Consider the following 19642-nt stretch of genomic DNA (forward strand, 5'->3'; position numbering starts at 1 on the left):
GGGAGAAATTATGAGACTCCAGAATGGTGGTTCTTACTCCACACTCCACAAAGGGACATCCTTTAGTGATTATAAACTGCATTTGACTTCCCTGCATTCAGACCACTGGCAATCACGGCCTCCCTTTTAATAATCAGGTCTCAGTGCTGCTCCTCTCCCTACATATGTATCTGTCCACTCCTAGGGGGAAATCACTGGCCCATCTTCATGCAGGGACACTAACTACTTAACCTCTTGTGCTAATCCTCTGCTGCCAGCATCTTTCATCACTTTTTCCTCCTCCTCCCACTAGAAGCTGCATAAAGTTCAAGTTGTCCAGCAGAGCTTATCAGCTTCAGCTCTGCAGTCTCACCTTCGATACTAACATGCCTCACCCACCGAGCCAGTTATCTATGCCATGACTTGTCTCACTCCCTTCTTCAATATTATGTCTACATGACTTTAGTCCTTTCCCTAATTCCTTTCAAAATTATCCATCCTCAACTTCTTCCTTCTCTACTTCTCCTTCTTGAATTTTCCAGCCTCTGTAACCCTTTTCTCCACCTTCTCTCCACTGCAGTTACTCATGCAACTACTTCATCAGAAGACAGGGAAAGGGAAACCTTGTTCATTTAGACAGCCCTGGGTCTGGCATGACCTAATGACTCAAGATTTTTCAGCAATACAGATTTATTTTTTTTAGCAGGTCAGTAGCTGAGTTGACCATGAGCAAAATAAACGTATTTTACAAGAACTGTAACTTTTCTGAACCTGAGCAAGTTTGGTATCAGAGTATCACAGCTCTGCTATTAGAGCAATACACTTAGTGAACCTCAAATCCACATTCTGGAAGTGTTAAGACACTTTCAAAAGTGAGGAGATACTTCGAAAAATATGTTCAGAGGCGATGTGGAAAACACAAATATACAAGTGCAGACTTTTATATGCACATTTCTAATTACTAGTAGCCTGATGGTTTGGTGTGGAGAAGCTGAAAAAAGCAACAATAGAGTGAAACACAAACTGTATTTTAGTAAGGCTTTTGGATAGACTAACAAGGAAAACTTTTCAGCCCTAATTTCTAAAGAAAAAAAAAATCTTCAATAATGTGGGAGTCCTAGCTCCTGCAGGGGAAAAAAAACCCTCTGGTAAATTAAAATGGAAAAGAATGTACTTGTAATCCAATACAATATAGTGAGCAGGAAGCCATGACAGGATTTGAGTGTTTAGGGGCAAATAAGAGAACTCCATTTGTCTGAAGATACTAATTACACGAGTGGTAGGGACAGTAAGAATAAATGAAATATAATACTTGAGAGCACCACACATACTCCCATGAGTTTAGAAAACACACTTAAAACAATCCACTTTGACACTGTGAGAGCAAAAACATATACCTTAAAACATGCTGCTCAGCAGCAGCATGAGGCCAGGTACAAGCCTTGCCCTGAGGTATTTCTGTGCTTAAGTGTAGACCTTCATTCTGTACTGATTAATTCTGCTGTGGGGTTAATAACCTCTGGCAGAGGAACATAGCTGGAGATGCTCAATGAATCTGCTACAAGATTTTCCAAAGCCTGTCTGTCAAAAGACTGCCTTATGTTTAAAAATGTATACTGTGACACACTGTATATTAAATTAGCATTTTTGGGTCAATTAAAATTATGACATAATAAATTGATAGTAAGCTACTGTTGCGTTAAGCGGCAGAGCAATTTGGCAGAAACTAAACCCTCTTGCTTTCCAGTCGATCCTCAGATATCAGAGGGACTGGGGGCGGCTGAGCTTAGGTTCTGAATGATGCCCAAAGTTAGCATTAGTAGTCCAGTCACGCCCAACACCTTCGTTGGACTATCACGGGTCTGGATGCACTACTAACATCACACTACCTGCTCAGCCGGACACCTCCTGAACTCACATGGCCGCGCTCAGAGGGACGGTCGCGTTCAGGAACAACACACACACGGCTGAGTCAATCAATAGTGCGATTTATTGAAGCAACAGATATACAGGTTCTTTGGATTGCTGGTGATAAATTCACTGCCTACAAAGCACATGCAATGCCAAAAGTATGAATAACACTGCTTGGCTATAAACACGTTAAAAGATGTAAAGTGACTCTATAGAGATTTCTAAGTTTCCTGAGGAGGCACTTGGTATGACCAAGTGTTTGAATCTTACCCAACGGCGTCCCGATGGGCGGGAAGAGAGGCTCAGCCCGTCGACTTATCCCAGAAGTTAGAGCAGTACACGACGATGGTATCTTCCCTAACATCCAGCTCTTAAAACACTATTTTATAGTGTTTTACTTTGCAGGTGGAGCTTGAGTGACTCTAGTCATACATACCTTTATCAGGATTGGTGCAGAATTCTCTCGCTTCGCGTTTAAAGGTACAGATTAGGAAAAATTCAGTGTGCACGCTCATTGAGGAGTGGTCACACCTTGGGAGGTGTGCGTTTTAGTGTTATAATGATATTATAATAAGCAAAGTTCACTCCAAGTACAGCATTTCATCAAAGCTGACAGGTCACTGACCCAGGGCATCGCACGTGCAGCTTATTAATGTACACACTGTGTACCTTTAAATTCCCCTGTTCACAGAGCATGGCCGCGATGTCTCCACTCTGCTCCACCCTCCATGCAATCTCTCCCACAGTCAGCACACCAAGTGCCCCTGATGTTGCCAATATCTAGGGTTGTCTAGGGAATCTCCATGGTACGGACTCGTTGTACACTAGTGCTACGTTCCACCCGGTTTCAATGCTGTTCTTAGAGGGTAAATTTCCAAAGTGCCTCTCAGCAATTACTCCACAGCTACAGAGGTATGTTTTGATGGGCTGTAGTCTTCTAGAGCCTTCACTGCGTGTCAGCTGAACTTCTTGGGGAAAAAAAACAAAGCCCAAATGATATTATTGCTAAAATATTCATCAGCTCCATGAAAATCTTAGCTTGGCCCTCTAAACCGGGCACAAGGTACTGCAGCAGGGGCTCTCCTGCACACATTTACAGTAGGTAAGAATAAGACAAGGAGAATCCTAACACATTAGGAGCACAGGTGAGAGGGTACCAAACCCTCAGGAACACCCAAGCGAGCCATAAGGAATCCTGTATTCAACTCCCATTTCATCTGTGATCATTAAGCCTGTCCCAATCCTAGCCTGCTTTGTTGAGGTCACAGTACAACAGCTTCTTCCGCTGCACGCACACACTGACGCCTTCCAAGCTCCAAACCTTCTGGAGCAGCCGCACTGTTACAGCATCTCTAGTGTGACCTCGGAAACGTTCAAAGAGTTGACAGTGTGACTGGGGGCAATTTTATTTTCCTGCTTTTTTTTAAGCCACATTCAAATAGTGTGGCACTGTTATTACAGAAAGCCATGAAGGAACCAGTCAGCCTTAATTCTGTGACAAACTTTGTGCACTACAGTTCCTTTTCCCCATCCATTGATGTACTACTAAGAACACGCCAAGGAATCAACAGGAAGGTCCCTGCCCAAGGTCACCGACAATCAAGCTGTCCTCTCCTATTCCCTTAACATGGCTGGGGAATCCAAGGAAGGAAAGATTAGCATCCAGGTACTGAGAGCACAGAGAATAACATGAAGTAATAAATTGACCTCAGTTGTCCTTTCAAATTTTACTCTGGCCCATTGAGGAGTTACTGTTTTTCATTTAACTGCATGCATTTTGAAGAATATAAAAATATTTGTCATTTTCAGAGAAAACTGCTATCATCTTAACTTGCATCACTAGTTTTTATGTACAACCACCACAGTATTACATAATAGTAATACAAGGATGTAAGAATTATTTTGTAGGTTACAAAAAGCATTTCAAAAATTATTCTACATCAAAACAGCTCATAGAGCGACAGCCTTGTTTTCCTTTGATCTTTTCTCCATATGGTCTGTAACACACACAAGGCATGCAATGTTCAGCTTCTTAAACAAGCTTGCTTAATAAAGCCTCTCAGTCCTTCCTAAACATCATTAAACTACCTTTCCTTGACATTATAACCAAATGGACCAGGTTGCCAGGCTCAGCCATGTTGAGGTTGTTTACACTTACAAAAAAACCAAACAGAAGCCTACCACAAATGTGTTTTCTTCTTCAGTAGAAAAAGCTAACCACATTACCAGTGCAAATATTTGACCCATACAAGTTTTTGGATAACTAGCATGGAAAATGCAAATTATATTCATTAGAATATGCAGGGAAAATATTTTCATGTAGTGAACCTGTATTATTTCAAACCTGGCACCACTATGCACCTCAGAAAAACAAATGATAGATACGTAAATACAATACAGATGTCTTACTTATTGCATCCTTTTTTCTTTTAATGCTTTGTGTTTGATCTAAATCAATCGATCATTAAGTAGCCTAACCCAGCAGCTTTTAGTCACCAGAAAAAGAAAAGCAAATAGGCAGAGGGAGAAGGCAACAAAGCCTACACTGATTAAAATGCAACTGTTAAATCATTCCCACACTTATTAGAAGTAGGATCAAGGTAACTACAAAAATTACGTGGATTTGAAAGTGATGAAAATTCTAGGTTTTACTCAGCTTCTTAACTTTCTACTATTGCACTGAATTAAAAATAGGTCATAAGCAGAGCTTATTTTGTAAAACTATGCTAATTATACCAATGCATGTAATGTCCAAATGTCATATATTCAATTACAAACTCAATTAGTAGATTAGGTTTGAAATTACAATACATTAGTCATTTAAAAATTTAGTGTAAAAGTACAAAGCCCCATCCTCCAATGAGCTAGCTAGTTTATAGAAGTGCTGTTTCTCAAGATAGTCACAATTCATCTCAATATATCCATACCACCAGGACCTCAATATATTCAAAAAATAGTGAAACTTTTTTTTAATAGGCAACACAAGTTAAAATCTACACAGAAGCAACATCCAACAACTGAAATCAGGCAGGTCAGATAGCCATAGTCATGAGCCCTAAGAATTTCTCCTCAATCAATCTCAGTAGGAAATAAGCAGCCAATTAGGCTGGTGACACTGAGCACCTTGAAAGGTGTACTAGAACAGATACATCTAGATCGTGTGAAACCTGAGCCTCATGTTACCTTTATCACCATTTTTAAAATTTTTATTAAAATCTATACCACTGTATGTAAAAGTGATCTCATCCTTCCTCTATCAATGCAAAAGCTAGCAAATATTCTGTACCAAAAGCATAACACAAGACATTCCGCCTCAATAATGTTGATAATCAGAATGGTGATAAAAAATGTGGGGGCAGAATAGCTCCAAAATCCTTCCCACATGCAGCATAGGCAGCAGCTCTTACACTGATTAACTTAAAGAGACAAGATCCTTATTATCCATTATTTGAATCAGCAACTGCTCAAAGCTCAACGATTTCAAATGATGTTGAATTAGCTATAGCATGAGTCATACTGAAGTCTATATATACACCTCTCTCTGAAAAAAAATTCTAGATTCCTCTATAGTCCTCCAACACTTCTATTATACTAACTTGAGTCTTACAAAGCCACAGAACATTAGTTGTCACTTCACGCTTTATATACTTACAGCTACTCAAAGGAAATGATACGGCAAGCTGCATTTCAAAAATGTCTACGCCAAGTTCTTTCTCTCATGGATAAGCAAATCCCTGTGGTTCTGATATCCAGGAGAAAAAAGCCAACTGGAATTTCAAGTTAGAAAGAGAAAACAAGCTAAGTTTTTTCAAGGAAAAGACTTAAAAATCCAAAAGCTGCAGGACTACCTTGCAATGTTTGAAAAGCTTCACTGGTAAAGGGAAAGGAGACGTTCTAACATTGAGATAAATGTTATTTATCTACCATTGGCAAAGAAATTCTGGCTATATGATCTACTCCTCTGAACAAACTAATTTGATTAGTTTATTGAAACAGCAAGAATAGAACACCAGGAACTCCATTCACAAACTGATTTACAATCTGGATGAATAGTGGTATTCTCTTTTTATGGAATAAACCAGGTCAAATAGAAGATTGAAGTAAGTGTTACTGCAGTTCAATGACCAGAGTCTGCCATTTCTATTAAAAGCAAACTCGTTGGAACTCCCATTATTTTCTTGGCACGTCTATAGGCAGTGGAGTTAGCTATCCTAAGATTTCAATCAGATACATAACTCAGTTTTTTCCTCCTATCCCTTCAGTCTCTTCAGAGGCCAGCTTTATTCTGTACCTCACTACAGCTGTATTTAACAAGAACACAAAGGCTTAGTCAGTCAAGCCAGGATCAAATTACTTGGAATAAGACACTGTGGTAGAACTCTTGCCCCTTTCTATTTCAAAAGACACGCAGTAGAGAACCACAATGTTGCCTCTTTACAGAAAAAGCTTTCAAGAGGCTTTATCTTCATGAAGAATCTTGAAGTGGTCCTACACATACAATCTCAGAAAACAAGAATGCTAGACTTTTCTGTGATTAATAAGCTTGCATTGAATTAAGTTCATTCCTCTTCCTCCAAAAATCTGACTGCAAGCTCAAGAACTACTAAGTCTCACTTTCGAAGCACAAGATGGTATCAAAGGTCTAAAGCTTTCAGCTTCTCAGTGCACCTAGTATAATGCACATATTTTGTTTGAGAGTTAAACAAAGTTATAACTCCTACCCAAAGCTGAAACCCAGCTGCAACTATCTTCTGTGTAATTCCAGCACATAGAAGGAAATGAGGCTTAGGCAGCAAGTTCAGACACTGAGCCATTGTAAGTGCTTGCTGCTATTCAAAGAGGGAGCACTTTCTTCTCCTCTCTGCCATCTTCCCCACCTCTTCTCTTACACAAACTCACTGCACACCTCTGAAACTAACTGAACTTACTAAACAGAGCAAGAAATAAAGTTCGTGGGAGGAAGGGGGCCCCCTCTGAAGTTACAGCATCTCACACTGAGGAATTCAACAAGCACCAGAGTCAGCACAACATATGGGGATTAATTTAATAGTAATATATTGATAAAATAATCAAACTCAGTCTGAAAGTATTGATCTGAACACCACATCCCCTTTACACGGCTTTTTTCCTTTCAGTTTCAAAATGTATAAACATGAAATTTTGCAAATATTAGGGATTTAACATGACAATTTTTTCACCATGAAAGAAACTACTTGCCCAGTAATGTCATAATCAATGCATACTTCAACAGACTTGTCTTCACAGCCACATGCAGCATTCTTAATAGAATAACACACATTACATCTTAAGTATGTGCAAAGAAACTGCATGGGGTTTCTCTGTTTCTGGTTCCAAGTTCCCACTTGCCTAAAGCCTGGCAGAAAATTCAGAAAGTAAGTTTTCTGCTATTTTAGTGCATTACATTGTGTTGTGGTGAGTTCATGGACATCATCACCGTCAATAGGGTCAGAAGACAGTGAGGCCCCCTCCTCTCTCAGCACTACACAACTGTTAGACTGTCTCAGAAGTCCATGGATGAATGAAGTCTACAATCACATCCTGTCCCTCCACTAAGCATAGGCTAAGCCCCTACGCCCTCCACCACAACAGCACTGACATTTGGTTTACCCCGTCGTGCTAAAATTCATAAAGCTAAACTCCCAAAAGCCAACCTGTAAGGGGAAAGAAAAACAAAAAGTAAATTGAGCCCATTCAGACAGCTAAATCTGCCAAAGGGAAAGTCAGATGAATCCCTGTGGATTGACACACTGGCTACCAAGGTCAGCGAGGAAGACGCAGCAGTCCCAGATTAGAGGTGCAGTTCACTAACAGACTAAAAATCAATCCAAGCCATCTCCTTAAGTAACTTCTTGGCAACTGATGAGCTTAAAAAGCACTGACAGCCCACAAAGAGAGGGGAATAAGGGGCAGATCTAAAGTCTTTCCCACAACCATAATTTTCAAAAACACATTAAGTCTTGTGAAGTTCTCTTTTTTTCCTTTACTTTCCTCCAAATATTCAAGCTTCAGACTAAGAGGAAGAGATAACCATATCAAAGGATGATCAGTAAAATTTTAAATATAGGAAAAAATGCCTTACAACTTTGATTATATACTGAAGAGAACTATGCAGGTTAAAGAACATATCTATCAAGTAGCTTAAGGCTTCTTCCACTTCTTTTCAAGCTACTTCCATAATCTGATGGCCTAAAGCATCTCAACAGCCACATCAAAACATTTAAACTTATTGTTAAAGATGCAACTTTAAGGACGCAGTCTATACTTTAGCATACTGTACCTTAAAGCACATTCTAAAATGGTTGTTTCAGTGCTTTTGGACGAAGTATTCTATAAAACACATAACTTGAATTAAAAAAAACTCCAAACTTAACTACTAAGCATATCTGCTAGTTATTATTGCAAGTTACATCATGGGTATTACTGTGTAGCAAATTTTACTTATCAGAAATAAGTAATTCATCAGAAACTTTTCAGACTATATTCAGATAGACTTTTTACCAATGTCAGCAAGTCACTATTTAATGAAGCAACGTAACTCCAAAAATCTACTCTTTGTAATAACACTTGAGTCTACAATTTTAAAAACATAATAGAACTGGAGAAAGCCCAGCTAAAGACAACCATAACATAAGCAGATGAAATGCATGTGAAGCAATCAAAATATTTTGCTTTGTCACCTTGCTAAATAGCCAAAAATAGTTATCAGCTACACCTGTCTGATATCAAATAACAAAGTACTATTTAATAACAGAGCCTACCTAAAAGCAGCTTCCCAAAAGCAGTTCATTCCACAAACATCAGAGGGCAGCATCCAATAGGAATTCCAGAAAGATACAGACAAATTCTTACACCTAACAGGATAAGACAAAAATAACCTATGTAAATGTTACTGATTTTATGGCAAAGTTAAATGGATTATTTTCTAGCTCAAACAGAACTTGAATAGTTAATTACCTGGTAGAAGACTGGCTATGTAACGGAACTTGGATAATACAAAAGAGGAGATATTAGGTACCAACCAGGAGGATTCTTTTAAGGAAGAATGGTCCCCATCCCTTAGCCTTTCCTCTCCACGTATTTTCAGAGTGAGAAAAACAGAGAGGCTTGAATTTTTAAGGGTCATTCTATGTTCTTGGCTCAGTATAAATCCATAGGTAATAGAGTGAATGGCAACACTTACTACTGGAAAGAACTCCTTCACCTTTGCAATACCTTTGCATACTTCAAGCAAAGGAGCAAGTAGAACATTTCATTTTCCAAGTCACATTGTCCATTTAAACACAATCCCTATTCATCCATTACTCTATTCAGTGCAAACCTGCAAAGTTATTTCTAACAAAAAACAGGGCTTTGCAGCACCAACAAATGCCATTGTTTCATAACAAAAGGTTAACACAACACAGAAATAACCACCACATCTGGTAAGTCTTCCTTCTCCATATAGTACGACAAGGCTAATAACTGACTTGTGCTATACTAACAACTAAAAAAGCAGCTTTTGCTAGTCCACCATTACATTTTATGCAACAGTAATATAGGAAATATTTAAAAAGAGCAACAGAAGTGTATTTTCAAAGGTTCCAGTGAGGAAAACAACATCAAGATTTAAAATCTTAAATAAGAAAGCAGAATATTGCAAAGCAATGGGTATACTCCAGTGACCCGCTCTGCTCCCTCTTCCTGCGCTGGTGACACAATGCCAATAGTGCTTCTCCTCCTCTGAAAGTTGGTATCTGTGAATGAAAGACCTGTGCAAGAAGAAAACCCACACAAAGCCTGATGATGAAAACATATTTAAGGGCTACAGCTCAGAACTCTACTGGAAGTTGGCTTTGCAAGTCTGAAATGAATCAGCATCATCTTGGCAGGGTTATCTGGTATCTGTAAAGGCCAATGTTTTGTGAATATCAAATTTAACAGATTAATGTAGCATCAAAAATGGCAAGCTGTGTAAGTTCTTTTTTCAACACTTGAGAAAAATGACCTGACAAACACACTGTTTCACAAAGCCTCGTTAAGTGTTGGAGGGTTGGAGCAGTTCTTTGATAGAGATCACAGGAAATCCTGGTATCCTGTAGATACATGTGTTTGCAAGAATTAGTCAAGTAATTCTATGTCATGGTTTAAAAATGGTCTCCACAAATAAATATCCAGGTACAAAAAAGGATAATGTAGATTGTGACTGGGACACCTGCACTCCTCTGGGGAAAGTAAATGGTATAAACCCACAAGTTCTCTCTGCTAGATTCCTTCTTAATCTTCATGGCTTTTGAAGTTTCTTAAAAATTTTAAGGCACATTAAGACCTTGCGCTTACCTGAAGAACAATCTTTACGATCTCTACTGTGTAGCTTTTTGCAGTAACTACTCTCATCACTTTTAGGATAAATTAATCGACTGTTTCTCAAAAACAGTTTTCTGGTTTGGAAGATTATAATCTTATTATTATTACAGGGGATTCCTCTTCAGCTGTCAAGAGCTGTGTTTTCTTAGCTGCCTTGAGCTACTATCCTAACCAGACCAGCAAGGCAGGAGGCAAGCTTGAATTAATGGCCAAGTCATTTCTCTGACACATTAGGCCTTTCCAATATCCATTTAGCACGATGACAAGGTTGTCAGCCTTGGATTTGATTCATAAATTTCATGTTTGAAACAAAAATGTTACTAGGATACCTACATATGTAATTTACCTAATGTTAGACTAAGGCTTTTTTCCTGCCAACAGAAGTCTCTCTCAACTGACCATATGATACCATATTCCGTAAAACTTTCTTATACAAAGGATCAAGAGACTGGAATCACTGGACAGCATTTTCTTCCTGTTATTCAAAAGAAAATTATTCAAAAAGCCACCCATGAAGATTTTTTTTTTACTTGAAATAAAACTTGAGGAAAGCTTAGGCTACAAATAAGCACCACAAATGCTTTACAAAGTCAAGGAGATGCATTGTATCTGTTCATCAAACAGGCACAGTCATTGTTACCTGAGCGAGGTTACTAGTCAGACAGGAATAGTCACCTTCAGCATAAGGGAGGGATATTTTGTTCACATCTATTATAGGTTATGTGATTAAAGGCCAGCCTCCACAAACAGAAAGCAGAAAATAACATCAGGTGATGGAAACCCAGCAACCTAACCCAGGCACATGGAGCACCCTGACCCAGCCCCAACGCAGGACAGCAGTCATCCCATGGGCCAGGTAGAAGATCCACCAGATGAGACAACAGGAGAGGCTCTCCAGACCACCTTACCGACTGCCTGCAGAGGTAAGGGGCTCACTGTGGGATCAAGGTGGACTGAGAAGGAATGAGAATGCAAAAAGAGAGAAGATGGTAAGAGGGTCCAGTCACATGTAAGTAAGTTGCCAGTCAGTACAACTGGCCATGTTGTGTGCCTCATCACCAGCCTCCTTATTAAACTAAATTTCTGTTTTCCTGGGTGATGGGGGCTTCATGCCATATGCATGTGTGTGCACAGAGGTCAAAGTGACAGCAAACAAAAAGGTGGCTGCAGATCACAGGGACCCATGAACCTGCAGTGTCAGAAACGGGAGACGTGTGTGCACATAGTGCGTGGGTGCGCATGTTGGCGCACATAATCACTAGCAAGTATCAAGCCAGACTAGCCCACAAGTCGAACAAGAGGCTTGGGAGCCAGTTATCAGACAGGCCATAAGGCTGGGCCAGCCTCTGCAGAGATCAGAGGGTCTGAGCTACTGAAAGAACCTCTCTCAACCTAGCCACTAGGGTCTGAGGGATGGCTACTGGAAGGACCAGAAGGTCTAAGCCAGCTGTCAGAGACGCCTTGGGGTTTGAGGGTTGGCTAATGTTACGGTCATAGGTCTGGACCAGCTATCCAAAAGACCCATTTGCCTGAGGCAATCCCATGGCCAGCTGCCGCAAGGATCCATAGTGTATTCATCCCTGCATGTGTGCGCATGTCCAGGAGTACCAGCAACTGAATTGCAGCTGCAAGACTCATGGTTTTACATGCCCAGGCCAGCAACAGGGGAGACCAAAGGATCAGGAACCAGTTCCTGCACAGAGTGTCTGAGGCCAGTTACTGGAGGGATCCACACTGTACACATCAATATATTTTTCACTAAAAGTCTTTCACTCTGATCAGCCAGAGAAGAGAACAGGATGAGACCGCTTGTGTTGTTTGTGGTTATGCAAGTGCTGTTTCCTCTGCGTTGATCTCTGTGGCCAGCCATGTATGTATGCACTGTGGGCACATGCACCCATTGGGAATAAACGCTCCGCTTTGCTCCTGGCTAGACCCAGGGACACGGAGCTGCAGCAGCCTCATCTCCATCACACTACTGGGTTGGACAATTCCTAACACCAAACACTGTCAAAAATATAAAAAACAAGAAATATAAAGTTTTTAAAATAATTTATATCATAGACAAGCATTGTCAAAGATCTGTTTGCCAGGATAAAGTATTTCTCCCTTAGGCAACCAGCCATTACCTGATAATTATCTTTATTAGGTAATTTAGTTTCAACACCACTGGAGAGTAAAAATTTTAGTCTTAGAGACATAGCAAAGGTGTCTGTATTGTGACCTGAAAAGAATACTTTTCAGAATTAAAGGACAATTTTAAATTTGTGTGCAAAACACACAGCAATGCGCAAGTCTCATTCATGCAAGTTTTAACATAAGGAATTCCCCAACAATCAGTGGTAAAAAAAAAAAAGTCCTTCTGTTAAGTGCACTGGTGGGCTCACAATTAATGGAGATGACAGTTTTCAAGTATACTTTTCAGTCCATGTGGCACCTTTTGTGCTACTGTAACATCACACAAATTTAGCAGTATGCCCAAATGGTGAGGGCTGCAGTCATGACTACTGCCTTCCTGTCAGTATCGCACTAACAACCTAAGCCTAATCAACTGCAAGAATCAACTAACAGAGACAGACTGGTGTCTCTCCTACAGTATAGCCCACAACATGCAGCAAAACAGGAAGGCCACATTTTTTAGTTCCTTCCTGCTCATAATCACAGGAGTAAAAATTTGGGAAGATAAGAGATGCTGGATTCAACTCCCAAATGAACAGAGAATTTCTGATTCTTCTGAATAGCTTTTCCTGAACATTTGCAGTAATATCACAAATTTGTTAGGATGTATTTTGTCAGAGAAGCAATGGCTTTAATAGCTAGGAGATAGCAGACGTTAAAAGTTTGACACCCAGGACAAACTTTTTAACTGGAAAAATCTTGATCATGTGTCATTAATTTACAACATTTCTATATAAAATAACATTTGCTAGGCAACTGCTTGACAAATTAAGCAGTTTTTTTTAAATGAAGTTTCAACTTCAAATTGTTCAATGTTATATCCTTTTGAAAATTTTATTTATATTTTGAAATGCTTAGACAGTTTCTAGACCAATTGCTTCTCAGCTGCTCTTGTGCCTTAAGAATACTGGCAAAACTGCTGGTTAAGTTCTAACACAGATGAAAACATCTGCGTACAGTGCAAGGGAAGAACAAATTTACAACCACCCTCCTCTGCTGTCTAAGCCTGCGGGTGTACTTCCTACACTTTTCCATGCACTATAATCCACTTAACTCTCCTTTTGCCAAGATAGTCAGGGAACAAGAGACAGATACAGGCAGATATCAGTGTCACACACAACAAAACAGCATGGCTCACTGCATGAAAATGCTCAACTACAGCATAATGGAAAAATGTTTCATTTTAATAGGGTCAATGTCATTGACCTCACTGAATTCACAGAACTGATGACAGACTGGCTCTTGCTCTACTTCTCAAACTTGCCATTAGGATAGCACTTTTTTTGGACCTGAATAGAAAGATGAACATTATGTGCCTAATTGAAATGGCAATATTGATAAAATTAACAGAAGATTCACTTCTCATAAGCAGTCTGCTAATGAACTGATCTGAAAGCATGAGGAGAAAGACTGACTTGAAAGGATACTCCACAGACAGCAGATTATAGCACTATTAAATGACATACATGTGGCAAATATGCATTTATTCACTCTATGTTTGTTTTTTTTTTCATTTTTTCACAGCCTCCTTCATCCATAAATGATACCAGCAAAGGGAAAAAAACAGGTTGACTAAATATATTGGCTTTTGACTGACTTTGTATCTTCTGGAAGCAGATACTTCAATATTTTCTTTTTTTTTCCGAATTCAGATCTATTGTTCATTTAGCTATTATATACAACAGTACTAACTATTCATTACTACTTTTCTCACTGGAATGAATAATCTGGAGGGCAAATTTACCTTCAATGTTCATCTTTCTTCACAGCTAAAACCCAGCCTTAGGATTTAGCTAATTCTTGAAATGTTTTTCAGCTATTTTTAGCAAGTTTCAAGATACAAGCCTTTAGTTTCTAGTCATCTTGTTCCTCAGGCTACTGTAGCCTTTGAAACAAACAACTCCTTAACTGATTACCCAACAAGCTCCCCTGAATTATTACGTTTATTGGAGGAGCTTGCCTCAACCTGTAATTCTAGTTTCAATATGGTACTTCCTTTTTAATTAAAAGATTTTATACTTAAAAGCGTCATCACTATTGCAAAATTATTCCAGGTGTGGTATGCTTAAGCTTTATTCAAAGGTTGCAGTTTTCACATTTGCATGCTGCTTAAAACTACTGGAAATCTCAACCTCCCTCCCCCCACCACAGAGTACGATCAAGCTCTTTCAGTCCTTATGTCATATACTAAACTAGATTATTCAGGCACAGAAAACCCTTCTTGGCTAAAGAGAAGGGGAAATCACTGCTGAGTGCATAAATGCCTTCAGACGGCAGTTATATTTGCTTTGTCAAACTGTATTTTAAAGCTATCAGTGACAACAGCTGAAGCAACCCATTACTGAAAGTTACTATTAATGCATATGAAATGTTAAACTTCAAGAAGGATTAGACGGTTATCTGAACACAATTTACTCTATCAGGTTATGAACCCTTTAGGATATTACACGATCACAAGATAGTTAGAAATGGGCATAAAACAGCCATGTGGCTGTCATGCTCAGTCTCCCCTAAAGAAACAGCTGACATATAAAAACTGGAAAACACCAAGACGTTCACCAAGAGGTGTGCATCAGTTACATGAGTGAACTTAACACAATACTTGAGAATAACGGAAACATGCATCTAAAGGAACATTCAGTGGGGCATTTCTTAAGAGATTTTTTCCTTAAACAAAGGCCTTTTAGGAACTGTCCTAAGGGACTGACTGGCACTTGAATTTTGCACACGCTGTTGGTACAAACAGCATATAAAACTTCAGTAATTTACAACAGGATGGTGTTCATCCTGAGCCTTCAGTCTGACAGCAGTTTGTAGATAAAGAATTCCCCACACAGGTGTCAAACACTGATTTCACAAGGAGATATGCCCCCATGAAAGTGTACGTACAAGGAATTATTTACAGCACTTAAGACCTTTGGAATATAACTTTCTCAGTTTGTAAAGCTTTTCCACATTGCAACACAGGGCAGATTTATATCTCATTCCACCTCGCTCCAGCAAGTAAGAAGCTTCTTGCACCTTGTTGTGGTTCTCCCCCACCAGTATCTTTGACTTAAAAACTACACTTTAGTACAAACACTGAAAAAGAAAAAAGTACAGCTTTTAACATAAACTTGTTTCTCCTTTTGCTAACCAGGAGCATGATGCACCTGAAAGTAATTTCAATGTTTACTAGTACAAATTATTTAATTATCATCTTCTACTCAACGTAAAATTTCTTCATGTAAATTGCATACTTTCTTTAGTAAAAAAAAAATCATACATACGATTTTTTCCCCTCACATTTCTATTTAAAACTAATTTATTAAACCAATGAAATCTTACATAAAACTGTTAAAGTTAATTCTTTTATTCCAGTTATCTTCCTTAGAACTGGTAGATTTCAGCTTCTCATAATGAGTTTTTAATCGTGAACTAGAAGTGAGGAACAAGCATCCCCATATTTTTTCAAGTCATAATCTGTATTAATCTGAACTAAAGGAAAAGCATGAGAGGGGAAAAAACCCAACACATTCTCTGAAGTAGTTACACCAGTCAAAAACTGGGTTTCACATTTCAGCTGACTCCACCCCTAGCAACTCAATGCTGTTTCATGGTATTTTAAGATGATTAAGTCAGAGCTTCTGTCATCCTGCCGTCCTCCATAACTCCTTTGTAGGAGCAGCACCAGCATTTTTGTAATTAGATGACGAGCCAATTCAGAGCGCTGAGCTGGCCAAACACTAGGTAGTTTTCAGGAAGGTCAGCATGCCAGACCAACTCACTGATCACACCTGATCAGAGGAGCACAAGCGGTGTAAGGAGTCGGAGGTGCCAGAGCCTTTGCAGCCCTGGGAAGGAGCGACAGTCACCAAACGTTGCTTTAAACTGCTGTGGCAGCTAAGCAAAGTTAGAGGTAGGCTGGCCCAGAAAGGCCTGGTCCTCATTTCTCTTCCAGCTTTAGAGACAGATTTCTTGTCACCTCTCTTTTCCTGGCATTAGCATGCTGGTAGTCACACTAACCTGAAGGAAAACTAGTATTTTTTTCATTCCGTAATCTCACTCAGTGCTTGACGACATAAAAACTTCTGCTGACAGGAGGCAGGCAACCAAAATATGCAGATACACCGAGTGGGAGCTGCTAGGATGTACACCACTTTAACTGCAGAACTGCACTCACAGTTCACTGCTTAAATAAAGTTCTACTTGAAAACCATAAAGTTATAAAGTTTCAGAACGGAGCAACACCCTGAAAGTATCTTAGCTTGGAAGAAGAAAACTCACCCTCCTCACTTCACCTACCCTGTTGCAAGAAGGAAGCAGCCAGCGTCTAATAGGGGAGGACTGCAAGGCCGCACGCCAGCTCCCTCCAGTCCGATGTCACCCTGCCTTGCAGCGTACCCGCGGCGGGGACGTGCACGGGGGCCGGCTTCGGCCACCGTCTGGCCTGCAACACCACTTTTTAAAGTTTTCTTTCTTTGTATCTTTAAAGGCTTTTTTTCAAACTGCTGTTTCCCCGTAACCGGCCGGCGGGAGGCCAGAGCTGCTCGGGACGGAGCACACGGCCACACCACCGCCCCCGCTCCTTCCCAAGGCGCCTTCCCGCCCCCGCGCCGCGACGGCTGCCTCCCCGCCGCCCCGGCGGAGCTGCCGCGAGGGAGCTACCGGCCGGCACCGAGCAGCCGGGGGCGCCCGCGGGCCCCGCAGGGGGGGCGAGGGCGGGCGCCGAGCCCCGCTCCGCCCGCCGGAGGGCGGCCAGCGCTCTCCCGCGCTTCCCGGCCCTCCCCGCAGGAATGCAGGGGGAACCACCGCCCGCCCGCCCGCGCCCCCCGCCTGCTCTCCACGGCCCCAGCGCCCCATACCTGCCGGCCCCCGCCTCGACTCGGCCCGCGCTCCCCGCCGCCGCCCGGCCACCGCCTGCCTGCCGCCGGGCGTCGGGCGCGGCGGGGTCTCGGGCCTGCCGCTCCCGGCCGCCGCCGGGTTCCTGCTCCAGGGAGAAGGCCAGCTGGCTGAAGCCGTAGAGCAGCGAGCAGACGCCGCAGCCCAGGCACAGCAGCGCCACCCGCGCGAACCGCCGCATCCTCCCGCGCCGGCCCCGGCAGCAGCACCAGGCGGCGGCCGGGGCCCAACCGGCAGCGCGAGCCCCAACCGACGCGGCGGCGACGCGAGCCCCGGCATGCGAGGGGCGGGGCCGGGCGGGGGCGGGGCGAACTCTGAGGCGCCCGGCGGGACCCAGATGTCGCCGGAGGGGCGGGGCGGGAGGCCGGGCCGGGCCCCGGGGGCGGGGCGATGTCGTAGTGGTGGCTACAAATCCCCATTTCATTGCCCCAAACGCGGCGGAAAAAAGGAAAAAAAAAAAAAAAAAAAAAAAAAAGCTGAAAGTCCACTTTCACCGGGGGCAGGTAGGACGCCGAGGGGTGCCGGGTGGGCCCGGACTCACCGGGGAGGGCCCATGAGAAGCTGCCTGCCTCCACCGGGGCCCCTCTGGTCAGCCTGGTCTCGCCGTCCACGCAGACCTCTGGAAAATGCCTCCCTGGGAAGAAGTCGAGAGAAGAAATGTCCCAGGCAGGGGCAGTGACCAGTCTTGACAAGCTAGAAGTCCGCAGGCTCAGTACAGAGGCTCATGTCTCACCTTGTCTTCATTAAGAGCAAAAGTGAGGCTAAAGCCCCCTGAAAATGACACTTTTTTACCCTCACACTCAAGGTTTCTGTTCTGGTATCTTTGACTTTCTGGTGTAAAAGCTTCACAACAGCCCCTTCGCAAGGATATTCCCTGGTGTTCGTTAGGCAGCCGGGGTTACACGAGCATTACTGTGCGAGAGATGCAATCTGAGCGTGCAAACCGTCTCGGACTCCAGCCCCCTTCCCTCCTCCGGCCTCGCCACGCAGGCGACTGTGCAGCACCCTGCCCCGGGGAGCAGGTCCCGGCTGGGCCGTGGGCTGGATGGATGCTGTGCCGGACAAGCTTGGTGAACCAGGCCTGAAGGAGTCGTTTGCGGTCGCTAGCAAAAAGGGGGTTCATCTTGGCTCACCAAGTCATACTTCTGGAGAACAAAAAGTAGGTGTGGGCAGCAGTGCGCTGGGGAAGAAGAAATCAGAGGTGTGTGTCCTGCTGGACAGGGGGAATGCTGGTTGGGTTTCAGCTGAATACGGTACAGCACCACGTCCCCTCACTCTGGCCCAGTCTGCTGAGCAAAGGCCTAGCAGCCTAACCCGCTGTTGACAGGGTGAGTGCTTTACAGTCATCAGCCAGTGCTTCGCCCTCAGCTCCTGACATCAGTTTAAAAAAAAAAGACAAATTTGAAATAACTCTGCTTTCTTTTTGGTCCTTACAGTGCATTTGGCTGGCATTTTCCTTTACAGACTAGGAACATCCTTTTTTATAGTCAGTGATGATATCCCCACTTAATCACATGAATTCAGGACCCTCCATTTTAAGAAGAATGCCAATATGATTTACAATAAAGCTTAAAAAAACAGTTCTGTTGTAGATTCTGGGGCCTGAGGGTGTATGTCATATGTGAATGCCCATAACACCTGAGCCATAGCTTACTGCTGCTCTTGGCTGTGTTTAAAAGACGGGGGAAAGCAGAATGCCAGCTGGCAACTCTAGTAGCTGGAAGATAAGTAAAGCCAAAATTGTCCTGCCAAAATTGTTCATCTTCTTCCTCAAAACAAAAGTAGAAGTGAGGAAAAAAGGTGGCCTTCAGAAAATACTGGATACTCAGCTATATTTGCAGTGCAAATACCAGGATGATTACTAAGGGATACAAGCAGGGAATCTGGGACTGAGAAAAGAAGCAGCAGAATCCAAGAGAAGTAGGGAACTAGGGAGGATAAGGAGCAACAATGAGAATTTAGGGCCAAAGATGGCAGGGCGATGATGGGAGAGTCACAGATGAAGTGGGGAAGGATTTGTAAAAGGTTTGTAAAAATTCTACAATTCTAGAGAATTTGTAAAAATTCTCTAGAAAGAATTTGCTTAATGAAGTAAGGGAAATTTATGTTAGTGAGATTCATGTGCTGGCATGCATCACAGAAAGAACCAGCTCTGAAAGTGCTACTCAAAGTCTTAGCTGGGCTTTCTGCCCTTCTGTTTTCTGTTCCTCCACGTTTTTTGCCACAACGAATGAACCCGCTGTTCTGCCAGTTTTCCTGAATTTATGTTTGTGTTCAAAACCCGGCTTACTGCTCTCATTGCGTATCTGCCTGCAGACCTGTGTCATGA

At 42.2% G+C, this 19642-nt stretch overlaps 1 protein-coding gene across 2 annotated transcripts in view; it reads right to left on the reverse strand.

Moving 5' to 3' along the window:
* The window catches only part of GXYLT1 (glucoside xylosyltransferase 1), a gene marked incomplete at its 3' end in the record, with an annotated part of 33259 nt that extends 15624 nt beyond the window's left edge, over positions 1–17635 (reverse strand). Inside the window, exons 1-2 of one of the 2 annotated variants that reach the window (XM_082013880.1) lie at positions 17277–17635; positions 8670–8762 (exon numbers count right to left, since the gene is read on the reverse strand). In XM_082013880.1, the coding sequence (XP_081870006.1) occupies positions 8670–8762; positions 17277–17494 (311 nt within the window). In that variant the 5' untranslated portion in view covers positions 17495–17635. Of the gene's footprint in view, positions 1–8669; positions 8787–17276 lie in introns of both variants that reach the window. The other variant, XM_082013879.1, reaches the window with a different exon arrangement.
* Positions 17636–19642: the final 2007 nt, after the last annotated feature.

Source organism: Phaethon aethereus, assembly GCF_964289735.1.
Source record: "Phaethon aethereus genome assembly, chromosome: 1".
Taxonomy (NCBI): Eukaryota; Metazoa; Chordata; class Aves; order Phaethontiformes; family Phaethontidae; genus Phaethon; species Phaethon aethereus.